Genomic DNA, 15234 nt, shown 5'->3' with positions numbered 1-15234 from the left:
CCACATTCTTACTCTTAATTTCATCGGATCTCAAAATTTAAACTCTTACCAGAATTTTTACTCTATCTAACAGTATAACTCAAAAAGTTTCTAAGTGTAACTCGAGCTTAAACTAGAAATCTTACTGGAAAAAATATTCAGTCGAAATCAAAATAAAACTGGAACTCGAACTTAATTTGTGTCGATTATGGAACGTTGTGTAATAACAGAAATGTTAGCCAATTTAAAATTTCTTCCGAAAACGGTGTCATTGAGGGCTTCTTTTTTTTAAAAGTGCCGTGTTTGTGACTTTTTAAACACGGCATTTCGGGTTTTATCTTCCCGATGCAATGGACAAGTTAGTGAATTTTTATTCTGTTTGTAGTCTAAATGCCATTATGGAATGTGTTACTTTTCAGCCCAGATACCCTCAATCTTCCGAAGTGGAAGATTCTAGATCTGCAAGCCGTCAATTAATTCTTTAATACGGCATGAGGCACACATTAGTTTTTCCTATACAACAAATGCAATAATTTTTTTTTAGATGACTCCAACTTTGACAATTAATGTACTTTTTAATAAACAATTACTGTATGTTTAATAATGAATAATCAAAATACCTTAAAAAAAATATTATTATATAAAAAAAAAATATATAATTTTAACCCAATAGTTCCAAGCATTGCAAGAAATGCTGCTATGCTAGCAACGTCGTTCTATAACGTTAAGAGAGAAAATTATAGTTCCCGCCAAAAATTGATAATAAGATTATTTCCACTGTAGCGGATTTAAAACATCGGTGACCCCCCTTTTTTATTAATGATTTTAAAATCTCCCCTGAAGCTGCAACTAATGCAGAAGTTTGAAAGAAAAAACATTAGTAGATTTTTTTCATTTCAAAAAAAATCTATAATAAACGGCAATTAAAAATGGCGGGAAATGTAAAAGCCTTAAAAAATAAGGAAACTAAGAAAAATAAATGTGTATAAGATAAAAGTTACAATTGACTGTTTTAGTTAAACCAGTTAAACATCGTTTTTCAATAATTTTGCCTTCTTTTATCATTTTTGAGCGCTATTTCTATATTCCGGTATAACGCAATTCTTTGCTTTTTGATGACGTCATATCTCGAAAACAACATCGGTGACCCCAATTTTTTTTCCGCCTAAAATATTGAAATAAGTATGATCTGTCTAAATGCAAAATTTTAATGAATTATTATTAGTAGTTTAAATAGTGTGATTTCCCTTTAAGTATGAAATGACAAAATTGCAATAATTAATGCATGCAATAATTTCTGAATTTACAGTTTGAATAAATTTATTCAAATTAAGATATCTTGTTTCCTGTTACTTAATGGAGGTTAAGTTAAAATTTCACGATTTTAGCTTTTCTCATTTGTCAGTTCTAGCCCTTTTGCAAGAATTAAATTTTTGATGAATTATTCCATTCTGTACGAAGGGTTGGAATAACTAAATTTTTGAAAGATATTAAAAAAAAAACATTATATAAATGATTAATGACATTTTTGATTTTTTTTCTTCTCTTGTCTTTCATAATTTGATATATATATATTAATAAATGCTCTTTGTTTTCATCAGTTAAAACTATATAAATCTCCTGTGGGCCTTCTGAATAACACAACATATATAAAGTCTTGTATGAGTTGTAAAAACAGGGTGTGATTCAACATATATAAAGTCTTATATGAGTTGTAAAAACCGGATGTGATGAGATTCAACATATATAAAGTCTTGTATGAGTTGTAAAAACCGGGTGCAATTCAACATATATAAAGTCTTGTATGAGTTGTAAAAACCGGATGTGATGAGATTCAACATATATAAAGTCTTGTATGAGTTGTAAAAACCGGATGTGATGAGATTCAACATATATAAAGTCTTGTATGAGTTGTAAAAACCGGGTGCGATTCAACATATATAAAGTCTTGTATGAGTTGTAAAAACCGGATGTGATGAGATTCAACATATATAAAGTCTTGTATGAGTTGTAAAAACCGGGTGCGATTCAACATATATAAAGTCTTGTATGAGTTGTAAAAACCGGATGTGATGAGATTCAACATATATAAAGTCTTGTATGAGTTGTAAAAACCAGGTGTGATTCAACATATATAAAGTCTTGTATGAGTTGTAAAAACCAGGTGTGATTCAACATATATAAAGTCTTATATGAGTTGTAAAAACCGGGTGTGATTCAAGTTCAACATATATAAAGTCTTGTATGAGTTGTAAAAACCGGGTGAATATTCATGACATGTGACCATTTGTTTGAACTTAAAACCTGTGCGGTCATTTTTCTGACCATCGACTCTCGCTATAGCCTAAAGAAGAGACGTGTATTCACGGATGATTTAATGTGAATTTGTAATTGGAATTATGATATTATTGTTATTATGTTTGTATTTGATACATACATGTATATATAGAATTAAAGGTTACAGCGGGAAGCACACCTACATTATGTTTTTTGTTCTTTGTTGCACATTCACATATTTTTTCTAATCTGAAAGATGCAAAAATAATTTGGTCTTGAATATTTGGAGGTTTACAGTTACCTATTTCAAGTTACATTCAGTGCTTTTTAGAAATTCATGAATGTTACAATTATTGTAGTTTTTTTTTTCTCTTATTAAGTTTTTTAATCAATCTTGAAGACCATGAGGAATAAAAATGATTTGTTAAATTTACAAGCTTTTCATGTTTAAAGTCATGCCACAATGAATATATTAAGTTAACTGTATTCAATTTTATGATAAAATACTAACTTGAAACAGCTTAATAGAGGGTCTTAAGAATGTGAATGAATGTTTTTTTTTTCACTCTCAGTACCTTGCTAACAGAGTCCACGATGTCCCTAAGAAGTAATTCAAGTTCTGAATCAACACAGGATCAGTTTCTAATGGGTAAGTTTTTTAAATGACTTCAATGTTAAAAGTTTTATTTGAGTTTCTTTTCTTGTTTTACCAAATAAAGAAATTCTTGTATCCTAGATTATGTTATAAAGCTGTTGTTTTTATATGAACGCTAAAAGTCGTATATTAGTACCACGTCGTCATCGTCAGCATCTAAAAACAATTGATTTTTGCACAATAACTCTAGTACGGTTGTATAAAGCTGTGCTCTGTGGAGCACCTGGTTGGCTCATATTTCTGAAACTAAAGCATTTAGAGCAAATCTGCTTAGATTAAAACTCTTCATTAGGTCGACCTCTCTGCCTTGAAATTTTCAAACCAATCGGGCAACTTGTTGTTGGGTTGCTGCCCCTGAATTGGTAATTTTAAGAAAATTTTGCAGCTTTTAGTTATTATCTTGAATATCATTATAGATAGAGATAAACTGTACACAGCAATAATATAAAGCAAAGAAAAGCTACAAATATGTCAACATGACCAAAATACTTTTAGTTTTCGCACTATTACCTTAGTAAAAGTGAATAGAAATCTATGAAATTTTAACAAGGTTTATGACCACAAAAGGAAGGTTGGGATTGATTTTGGGAGTTTTGGTCCCACTATTTTAGGAAATAAGGGTCAAAAAGGGCCCAAATAAGCATTTTCTTGGTTTTCGCACTATAACTTTAGTTTAAGTAAATAGAAATGTATGAAATTTTGACACAAGGTTGATAACCACAAAAGGAAGGTTGGGATTGATTTTGGAAGTTTTGGTTTCAACTGTTTAGGAATTAGGGGCCAAAAAAGGGCCCAAATAAGCATTATTCGTGGTTTTCCCACAATAACTTTAGAATGAGTAAATAGAAATCAATGAAATTTAAACACAAGGTTTATGACCACAAAAGGAAAGTTGGGATTGATTTTGGGAGTTGAGGTCCCATCAGTTTAGGAATTAGGGGCCAAAAAGGGCCCAAATAAGCATTATTCTTGGTTTTTGCACCATAAATTTAGTATGTGTAAATAGAAATCTATGAAATTTAAACACAAGGTTTATGACCATAAAAGGAAGGTTGGGTATGATTTGGGAGTTTTGGTCCCAACAGTTTAGAAATAAGGGGCCCAAAGGGTGCAAAATTAAACTTAATTGGGGTTCTTTGATATGCCAAATCTAACTGTGTATGTAGATTCTTAATTTTTCGTCCCGTTTTCAAATTGGTCTACATTAAAGTCAGTTTGATTTTAACAAAAGTTGAATTCTTGGGCTTTTTTGATATGCTGAATCTAAACATGTACTTAGATTTTTGATTATGGGCCCAGTTTTCAAGTTGGTTATAATCAGGATCCAAAATTATTATATTAAGTATTGTGCAATAGCAAGAAATTTTCAATTGCACAGTATTTAGCAATAGCAAGAAATCTTCAATTGCACAGTATTGTGCAATAACAAGAAATTTTCAATTGCACAGTATTGCCCAATAGCAAGAAATCTTCAATTGCACAGTATTGTGCAGTAGCAAATATTATCAATTGCACAGTATTTTGCAATAGCAAGAAATATCTAATTGCACAATATTGTGCAATAGCAAGAAATTTTCAATTGGAATTATCTTTCTTTGTCCAGAATAGTAGTTGAATCAACTTAAATCATTGTTTTCTACAATATACAATGTATATTCACTTTTACTACTGTTACGGCCAGAAATCGCCTTTAAATTGTAGCCAACAAAAGACACAAATCAATAATAAAATTTAACAATATTTATTATACAAAAGTTTACAAGAAGTGTTATACAAATATTACTGTCAACTTAACTGTCAAAAAGAGTCCAATCTTTTATCTTTATCTGTATCCGGCAAGGGTCCGGAAACGGTCATATATGCCAGTCATGACTGAATTGGAAACTCAAAAGTCATATGAATTGTTGGGATTTCGGTCTTTTTTTTTTTTTTTTACAGAAATTATTTCGGTCATTTCGTTGAGATCGGTTTTCTTAATCTCCATTTTGAACTTTTTTTTTGTTTTGTTATCCTTTTCCTGCAATAAAACTGCCACTGCAGTATAGTGTTATAATCCTGAGGGCCCGTCTAATAACTCTTGTTATGCCTCAGGGGAATATTGTCTAATGATCGCTAATCTCTTTACCTGTGTTTTTAATTCATATCGGACTTTTGATCACAAGCTCAGAACTAAATTGTAAATAAATTAAAATTCCACAACTGTCTTCATTATTTAATTTTTTTCCAGCTACGGCAATGTCAATTCTGATTTAAAACTTGATTTAATTTACATAGAAAAAAAAAGTATTTTTTCACTTCTAACGCACATGCTTTTTACTATGTAATACGCATGCTTGAAATTCTTTTCCGCAGATTAGACACTAAATCGTAAATTTAAAATGATTTCATGCTAAATAAAGCAAGCGCAACTATTTTCATTAATATTATAACACCATTAAAGGCAATATATTAAAAAGCCGATGATTTCCTGTGAATTTGATAAACAAAACTAATCCCGCAAATGAGTCCGGAATTGTTCGTTTTAGTATTGTCGCATTACATCCGGTTGGAATTTCGACTTCAGAATCGAAAGAAACTTAAGCAATGACAGAGAAAATTATCGTTTTGAGCCATTAAAATCATTTCAATTTTAAACTGTAGCCTTTCCTTAATTTCTCTTGATCGATTTTTGGAAAATGGAAGGATAAATCATGAAGTAAATGCGATGCAACAGTGAAACAAGTTCGTTGATACTACGAGTATGAGCATACTCAGGCATAGCTGCGGAACCGTAGCTCTAACGGGTCCTTTTCTACTATTTGCGGACCGCAGTAATGAGATTTTGACAATATTTTTTTGAAAAGGGGCACCAACATTTAAGTTATGTAAAATGACCGAAATTAGGTGAAAAAATTTCCGGTTCCTTGGTATCCGGATATCTTTTGGAATCCAATGTGAATATGACGGTGGGTGGTTAATTTTTTTTTTCATTTCAGGTTTCATAAATAAAAAGAAAATTTCTTCAAACATTTTTTTGAGAGGATTGATATTCAACAGCGTAGTGAATTGCTCAAAGGCAAAAAAATTATTTTAAGTTCATTAGACCACATTCATTGTGTGTCAGAAACCTATGCTGGGTCAACTATTTAATAACAATCCAAATTTAGAGCTGAATCCAGCTTGAATGTTGTGTCCATACTTGCCCCATCCGTTCAGGATTCAACCTCTGCGGTCGTATAAAGCTGTGTCTGCGGAGCATCTGGTTTTTAATTCCCCTGGGTTGTCAAATAACCTGCTCTGCTCTCAGATTCTAACTAGAACACAAGACACAACCACACTAAAGTAGCCTCTTTACTTGACTGTGTCACTCTGCTCTCAGATTTTAACAAGAACACTAGATGCAATACACAAAAGTAGCCCCCTCTCTTGACGTAGTCACTCTGCTTTCAGGCTTTCTATCTAGAACACTAGAATGCTATACACAAAAGTAGCCTCTTTACTTGACTGTATCACTCTGCTATCAGATTCTAACAAGAACACTAGAACATAAGATACAACACATAAACGTAGTCTCTTTACATTTCCATTCTCAATTATATTGTTATATTTCTGAAGTAATAATGATAGAAATGATCAAACTTATGTTTTTTAGATGATGTTGACCTACTTATGGCTTCCCCAGCGAGGGAGATGAGGAGAAGTGAGACTCCACAGCCTTATCCTTTACCAATGCCAGCTTATGGGGGATACTTTGCTCCACTGACTGATTATCTTCCTGAGAATCTCCATCCTACTCCTGGCTTCCACAGGTAATAATTAAAACTTTGCTCCAATGACTGATTATCTTCCTGAGAATCTCCATCCTACTCCTGGCTTCCACAGGTAATAATTAAAACTTTGCTCCAATGACTGATTATCTTTCTTGGAATCTCCATCCTACTCCTGGCTTCCACAGGTAAAAATTAGTACTTTGTTCCACTGACTGATTATCTTCCTGAGAATCTCCATCCTACTCATGGCTTCCACAGGTAATAATTACAACTTTGCTCCAATGACTGATTATCTTTCTTGGAATCTCCATCCTTTTCCTGGCTTCCACAGGTAATAATTAAAACTTTGCTCCACTGACTAATTATCTTCCTGGGAATCTCCATCCTACTCCTGGCTTCCACAGGTAATAATTAAAACTTTGCTCCACTGACCGATTATCTTCCTGAGAATCTCCATTCTACTCCTGGCTTCCACAGGTAATAATTAATACTTTGCTCCACTGACTGATTATCTTCCTGAGAATCTCCATCCTACTCCTGGCTTTCACTGGTAAAAATTAATACTTTGCTCCACTGACTGATTATCTTCCTGAGAATCTCATCCTACTACCAGCTTCCACAGGTAATATTTAATACTTTGCTTCACTGACTGATTATCTTCCTGAGAATGTCCATCCTACTTCTGGCTTCCACATGTTATAATTTAAACTTTGCTTAACTGACTTATTATCGTCCTGAGAATCTCCATCCCACTCCTGGCTTCCACATGTAATAATTTAAACTTGGCTTAACTGACTGATTATCTTCCTGAGAATCTCCATCCTACTCCTGGCTTCCACAGGTAATAATTAAAACTTTGCTCCACTGACTGATTATCTTCCTGAGAATCTCCATCCTACTCTTTGGCTTCTACATGTAATAATTAATACTTTGCTCCACTGACTAATTTTCTTCCTGAGAATCTCCATCCTATTCCTGACTTCCAAAGGTAATAATTAATACTTTGCTCCACTGACTGATTATCTTCCTGAGAATCTCCATCCTATTCCTGACTTCCAAAGGTTATAATTAATACTTTGCTCCACTGACTGATTATCTTCCTGAGAATCTCCATCCTATTCCTGACTTCCAAAGGTAATAATTAGTACTTTGCTCCACTGACTAATTATTTTCCTGAGAATCTTCATCCTATTCCTGACTTCCAAAGGTAATAATTAGTACTTTGCTCCACTGACTAATTATTTTCCTGAGAATCTCCATCCTACTCTTTGGCTTCTACATGTAATAATTAATACTTTGCTCCACTGACTGGTTATCTTCCTGAGAATCTCCATCCTACTCCTGGCTTCCACAGGTAATAATTAATACTTTGCTCCACTGACTGATTATCTTCCTGAGAATCTCCATCCTACTCCTGGCTTCCACAGGTAATAATTAATACTTTGCTCCACTGACTGATTATCTTCCTGAGAATCTCCATCCTATTCCTGACTTCCAAAGGTAATAATTAATACTTTGCTCCACTGACTGATTATCTTCCTGAGAATCTCCATCCTATTCCTGACTTCCAAAGGTAATAATTAGTACTTTGCTCCACTGACTAATTATTTTCCTGAGAATCTTCATCCTACTCCTGGCTTCCACAGGTAATAATTAAAACTTTGCTCCAATGACTGATTATCTTTCTGGGAATCTCAATCCTACTCCCGGCTTCCACAGGTAATAATTAGTACTTTGCTCCAATGACTGATTATCTTCCTGAGAATCTCCATCCTACTCCTGGCTTCCACAGGTAATAATTAAAACTTTGCTCCAATGACTGATTATCTTTCTTGGAATCTCCATCCTACTCCTGGCTTCCACAGGTAATAATTAATACTTTGCTCCACTGACTGATTATCTTCCTGAGAATCTCCATCCTACTCCTGGCTTCCACAGGTAATAATTGATACTTTGCTCCACTGACTGATTATCTTCCTGAGAATCTCCATCCTACTCCTGACTTCCAAAGGTAATAATTAAAACTTTGCTCCACTGACTGATTATCTTCCTGAGAATCTCCATCCTACTCCTGGCTTCCACAGGTAATAATTAAAACTTTGCTCCAATGACTGATTATCTTCCTGAGAATCTCCATCCTACTCCTGGCTTCCACAGGTAATAATTAATACTTTGCTCCACTGACTGATTATCTTCCTGAGAATCTCCATCCTACTCCTGGCTTCTACAGGTAATAATTAAAACTTTGCTCCACTGACTGATTATCTTCCTGAGAATCTCCATCCTACTCCTGGCTTCCACAGGTAATAATTAAAACTTTGTTCCAATGACTGATTACCTTTCTTGGAATCTCCATCCTACTCCTGGCTTCCACAGGTAATAATTAGTACTTTGCTCCACTGACTGATTATCTTCCTGAGAATCTCCATCCTACTCCTGGCTTCCACAGGTAATAATTAATACTTTGCTCCACTGACTGGTTATCTTCCTGAGAATCTCCATCCTACTCCTGGCTTCTACAGGTAATAATTAAAACTTTGCTCCAATGCGGCTTCCACAGGTAATAATTAATACTTTGCTCCACTGACTAATTATTTTCCTGAGAATCTTCATCCTACTCCTGACTTCCACAAGTAATAATTAATACATTGCTCCACTGACTGGTTATCTTCCTGAGAATCTCCATCCTACTTCTGACTTCCACAGGTAATAATTAATACTTTGCTCCACTGACTGGTTATCTTCCTGAGAATCTCCATCCTACTCCTGGCTTCTACAGGTAATAATTAAAACTTTGCTCCACTGACTGGTTATCTTCCTGAGAATCTCCATCCTACTCCTGGCTTCCACAGGTAATAATTAATACTTTGCTCCACTGACTGGTTATCTTCCTGAGAATCTCCATCCTACTTCTGACTTCCACAGGTAATAATTAATACTTTGCTCCACTGACTGGTTATCTTCCTGAGAATCTCCATCCTACTCCTGGCTTCTACAGGTAATAATTAAAACTTTGCTCCACTGACTGGTTATCTTCCTGAGAATCTCCATCCTACTCCTGGCTTCCACAGGTAATAATTAATACTTTGCTCCACTGACTGGTTATCTTCCTGAGAATCTCCATCCTACTCCTGGCTTCTACAGGTAATAATTAAAACTTTGCTCCACTGACTGGTTATCTTCCTGAGAATCTCCATCCTACTTCTGACTTCCACAGGTAATAATTAATACTTTGCTCCACTGACTGGTTATCTTCCTGAGAATCTCCATCCTACTCCTGGCTTCTACAGGTAATAATTAATACTTTGCTCCACTGACTGGTTATCTTCCTGAGAATCTCCATCCTACTCCTGGCTTCCACAGGTAATAATTAGTACTTTGCTCCACTGACTGGTTATCTTCCTGAGAATCTCCATCCTACTCCTGGCTTCCACAGGTAATAATTAATACTTTGCTCCACTGACTGGTTATCTTCCTGAGAATCTTCATCCTACTCCTGACTTCCACAAGTAATAATTAGTACTTTGCTCCACTGACTGGTTATCTTCCTGAGAATCTCCATCCTACTCCTGGCTTCCACAGGTAATAATTAATACTTTGCTCCACTGACTAATTATCTTCCTGAGAATCTCCATCCTACTCCTGGCTTCCACAGGTAATAATTAAAACTTTGCTCCAATGCGGCTTCCACAGGTAATAATAAATACTTTGCTCCACTGACTAATTATTTTCCTGAGAATCTTCATCCTACTCCTGACTTCCACAGGTAATAATTAATACATTGCTCCACTGACTGATTATCTTCCTTATGGAAAATGTGTCAAAGATACAACAACCAGACCAAATCTACAATCTATTCAATTGAATATAAGTTCAAATCATATAACCAATTTTTAGTTCTTTGACTACATTTATTCTGTGTCAGAAACATATACCGGTAATGTACGTGTCAAATATTTAAAAACAATCCAAATGAAGACCTGTATCAAGTTAAAATATTGTGTCTTTTTAGCCTCAACTGTTCAGGGTTGCACCTCTGAGGTCATTTCCAGCTGCACTTGGCATAGCAGTTTATTTGTTATTATCTTAGATATTATTGAAGATAGAAATAAACTGCAAAAACTGCTGATCTCAAAATTCCTGCCCAAACAATCTCAATGTTCTCAACAGAAAAAGTTATGCTAACCTATATTTTTATTCAGCAATTTTATGGAATATTTGCTGTTAGCAACAGAATTAAATAAGCAGAAACAAAATTTACTTCTATTCTTTTTTTGAAGAAACCAAATTAGAATTGTTTTTTTTAATCTATTTATACAATTTGGAGTTTAGTATGGTGTTCATTATCACTGAAACAGTATATATTTGTTTAGGGGCCAGCTGAAGGACGCCTCCGGTTGCGAGAATTTCTCGTTGCATTGAAGACCTGTTGGTGACCTTCTGCTGTTGTCTGCTCTGTGGTCGGGTTGTTGTCTCTTTGACACATTCCCCATTTCCATTCTAAACTTTATTGTGGTAAATATAAATTGAAAGCCATTTTCTGTTTCTTCTTTGTATTTGTCTTGTTGTCCACTTAAATTTCACTAACAAAATAGCATTTGGTGAATACAGTTTTTTTTAAAATGATTCAAAAATGAACTGCTATTGTTTATTCTTTTGTTTAAGGGGCAGTCTTTTGCCTATTTCACAATTCAGATTTTATTTTCTGAATTTTTATAGCCCCATTTGAACATTTTATTGCTAGTAAAAAAAATCTACTACCATACTTTGACCTCAAATTTTACAAATTTGCACCATTTTTCAATTCTATGAACTGGCAATATTTTAAGTTTAAACATTTCTCTTAACCAAAAACCATATTTTAGCTTGATCTATTAAAGTTGAAAATTTGTTGCCTTGGTCACTCCACTAGGTGGAAGAAACCTGATCTCCCTTAAAGATTCTTTTTGCAAAATTCCTAACTGAGGGTGCTTTATTGTTGATGATGAATATATCCAATGATTTATGTTTTCAGAAGTAACATGGCAGTGATGTTTCTGACAGATTTGGTGTTGGATGGTTTGGAGATCGACTGGTCTGCACATCTTCCATTGATGTTACATCTTATATTTTTAGGTAAGTGGTTAGACCCACTTCCAAATGACCAATGTGGTGCTATTTTAAACATCCCTTGCCTCATTGCACTTTTCTAAAAAAAAGAAAAAAAAAAAAATATTTTAACTTCTGAAAGACTGTGCCACTTTAATCCAGGCATAGGCAATATAAATTACCCAATTTATAGCTGGTAATGTACAATTCTTGTTATTTGGATATAATTGGGAATAATTCACAGTCCAAGATTCCTGCCACAAAGTGATTTTATCCATAAAAACATCACCGGTTTTCTAATAAGAGAAATTTGTGTCATGCCGCGATTTGCGTTCTTGGACACAGCGTTTTACTTGTAACCCGATTATTTCATGTCCTTCATGTAATCATTCTCTATTCTCGGTAAATGATTTTGTTATGCAGAATCATTTTAAATTACTCAATAAAATACAAAAATCAAAATTTGAAACAGGAAGTTTTGAAGGAAACCAAAATTTTTTATGGTTACTGGGAACAGAAATGAACAAAATCCGAAAATCGTAAATTTCTAAAAATAAAAAAAAACGGGGCAGGCGGGGATGAAAATCTATCAATAAATTTTAATTGGCTTCGTCATAAATTTTATTTTCATTTTTCTCTGCATTTACTTGGCCATAAAGGATCAAACTTTATTGCAAGAATAAATGTGCAGTTAGTCATTTAAAAAGATAATTTTAGCCATATGGAAAAAAGCTGTTATCTTGAAGTCAGTTGGACCAGAGAAATATTCCTGGTTTGCTTCAAATGAAAACATGAAGTTTGAGAGACAAAGGGACACAACTCTTGCTTAGATTGGTAAGGCACAAACAACTCCATATGTATGGGTATGGATATATATAGTCTGTTCTGAGATCAATTTAAATATTTATAAATGTGTTTTATAATTTTGATCAAATTATGTTTGTTATTTAGCTCATCTCGCTCCAAGAGCCAGGTGAGCTTTTCTCGTCACTTCAGTCTTTGTATGTTGTCGTTAACTTTGACAAAAAAATTCTTTTTGGACCTACTATTACTCAGCAAAATTTCACCAACCTTGACCACAATCATCATTTTGGTATCTAGTTTGAAAATGTGTTTGAAGACCCAGCCTGCCAACCAAGATGACCAATATGGCTAAAAATAGAACATAAGGGTAAATTGCAATTGTCTTAATATTTAAAAAAACAACTTTTATAAATTGAGAAAATCTGAGGAGGGCAATTCTCATACCCAACATTTACCATTTTTATACGACCGCAAAAATTGAAAACTTTTTGGTCGTATATTGGTATCTCGCTGGTGTCAGCGTCGTCTTGTCCGAATACTTTTGGTTTTTGCACTATAACTTTAGTTTAAGTAAATAGAAATTTATGAAATTTAAACACAAGGTTTATGACCACAAAAGGAAGGTTGGAATTGATTTTGGGAGTTTTGGTTCCAACTGTTAAGGAATTAGGGGCCAAAAAAGGGCCCAAATAAGCATTATTCTTGATTTTCGCACAATAACTTTAGTATAAGTAAATAGAAATCAATGAAAGGAGTAGGTCCAGTAAGACCCCTTTTCGGCCCCAAAATATAGCAGTTTTACAAAATTGTTAAAATGTAAACTTTTAGTTATTTATTGGATAGTAGAATGGTTCTGCTACATAAATATGGACTGTTTTTGACAATACAATGCACATATATTGGGTACTAGCACCAATAAGTCATGCTAAATTACTGAAATCTTCACAATTCCAGCATTTTAGTTAAATTTTAGACGGTTTCCGTGTAAAACGAAAGTGGCCGCATTCGTGTTCATCCAAAATATTGAAATGGAAGTTGTATTTGATGATAATACATAACATATTAAGATTGAGGATGAACACAGATGTGGCCACTTTCGTTTTTGACAAAAACCATCTGAAAAGTGACATTTTTTCACATATTTGGTAGATTTTTCATATTTGAGCTTGAATCGGAGCGGTTTTAATGACTAAATAAGTTAAAATCTTTCACATAAATTAATTGAATCATATGAAATAGACACTTAAGTGTTTAAAAAGTGGTCAAAATCTTTCGTCGGATGAAACTGAAATTTGAGGCCAAAATCGGTCCTTACCGACTCTACTCCTTTGAACACAAGGTTTATGACCACAAAAGGAAAGTTGGGATTGATTGTGGGAGTTGTGGTCCCAACAGTTTAGGAATTAGGGGCCAAAAAGGGCCAAAATAAGCATTATTCTTGGTTTTCGCACCATAACTTTGAGGTTGTGTTCAATTTTTCTCATTTCAGATTTCATAAATAAAAAGAAAATTTCTTCAAACATTTTTTTGAGAGGTTTAATATTTAACAGCATAGCGAATTGCTCAAAGGCAAAACATTTTTTTTTAAGTTCATTAGACCACATTCATTGTGTGTCAGAAACCTATGCTGTGTCAATTATTTAATTACAATCCAAATTTAGAGCTGAATCCAGCTTGAATGTTGTGTCCATACTTGTCCCAACTGTTCAGGGTTCAACCTCAGCGGTCGTATAAAGCTGTGTCCTGCGGAGCATCTGGTTAAGGTTTTGAGCTACTGTCAAATTGTCAAATAACAGTTGACAATTAAAGAGTCATCATGTTGACTTATTGAAATCATTAAATATGCCAATAATGCACTAGAATAGAAAATTAAAAAAAAACCACCTACCTAAAAAATTCATTTTAATGCAATATTATCCTAATTTCAATGGTTCATGTAACGGAAATACATTCGGTTTAAGTATTTTCATTTGTATAACTTCATGTTGTGAAATTACTCCAAAAGCATCAATGGACTTTGGTGTAATTTTATTTTATTTTTATTTTGTATATTACTCTTATGTATTAATTCTTTTTGTTATGCATCAGAAAAGGAATAAAAGTTGTGCAGCTTTTTTTACGACCGCAAAAATTTTTGGTCGTATATTGGTATGATGTTGGCGTCGTTCAAATACTTTTATTTTTCGCACTCTAACTTTAGTAAAAGTGAATAGAAATCTATGAAATTTTAACACAAGGTTTATGACCACAAAAGGAAGGTTGGGATTGATTTTGGGAGTTTTGGTACCAACATTTTAGGAATTAGGGGCCAAAAAGGGCCAAAATAAGCATGTTCTTAGTTTTCGCACTATAACTTTAGTTTAAGTAAATAAAAATCTATGAAATTTTGACACAAGGTTAAAGAACATCAGTTGTTCGACCTGTTAGTCAAATGCGTTTTGTTTAAATATACTTTTTCACTTTTTTGGTCTTTTGGAAAATGTTGTTTGTGCTGTTTTTAGACCCTTCTACAACGAAATTTGTTTTACATGCACACGTATAAAAATTGCAGTTTTTATCTAACGCAATCATAGGTTTGAAGGTAGTTTTCAATTTAGACTCGTATATATATATATATATATATATGAGTCTGAAAGATTGTGTAACAATACCGATAAATAGATGGAAAACAAAACACTAAAA

General features: G+C 33.7%; 1 protein-coding gene across 13 annotated transcripts in view; it reads left to right on the top strand.

Annotated features, from left to right (window-relative positions):
• LOC139486839 (protein furry-like) overlaps positions 1-15234 on the top strand; it is a 380646-nt gene that overhangs the window by 149097 nt on the left and 216315 nt on the right. For all 13 annotated transcript variants that reach the window (XR_011655645.1, XR_011655644.1, XR_011655643.1 and 10 more), the window contains 3 exons: positions 2829-2905; positions 6543-6699; positions 11675-11775. Coding sequence is in view for 10 of the 13 variants with exons in the window: in XM_071271853.1 (XP_071127954.1) it covers positions 2829-2905; positions 6543-6699; positions 11675-11775 (335 nt within the window). In the remaining 3 variants the exon portion in view is untranslated. The remainder of the gene's footprint in view (positions 1-2828; positions 2906-6542; positions 6700-11674; positions 11776-15234) is intronic.

The sequence above is a fragment of the Mytilus edulis genome, chromosome 8 (assembly GCF_963676685.1).
Source record: "Mytilus edulis chromosome 8, xbMytEdul2.2, whole genome shotgun sequence".
NCBI classification, from domain to species: Eukaryota; Metazoa; Mollusca; class Bivalvia; order Mytilida; family Mytilidae; genus Mytilus; species Mytilus edulis.
The sequence above is the reverse complement of the archived record's forward strand: the minus strand, read 5'-3'. Positions and strand labels throughout refer to the sequence as shown.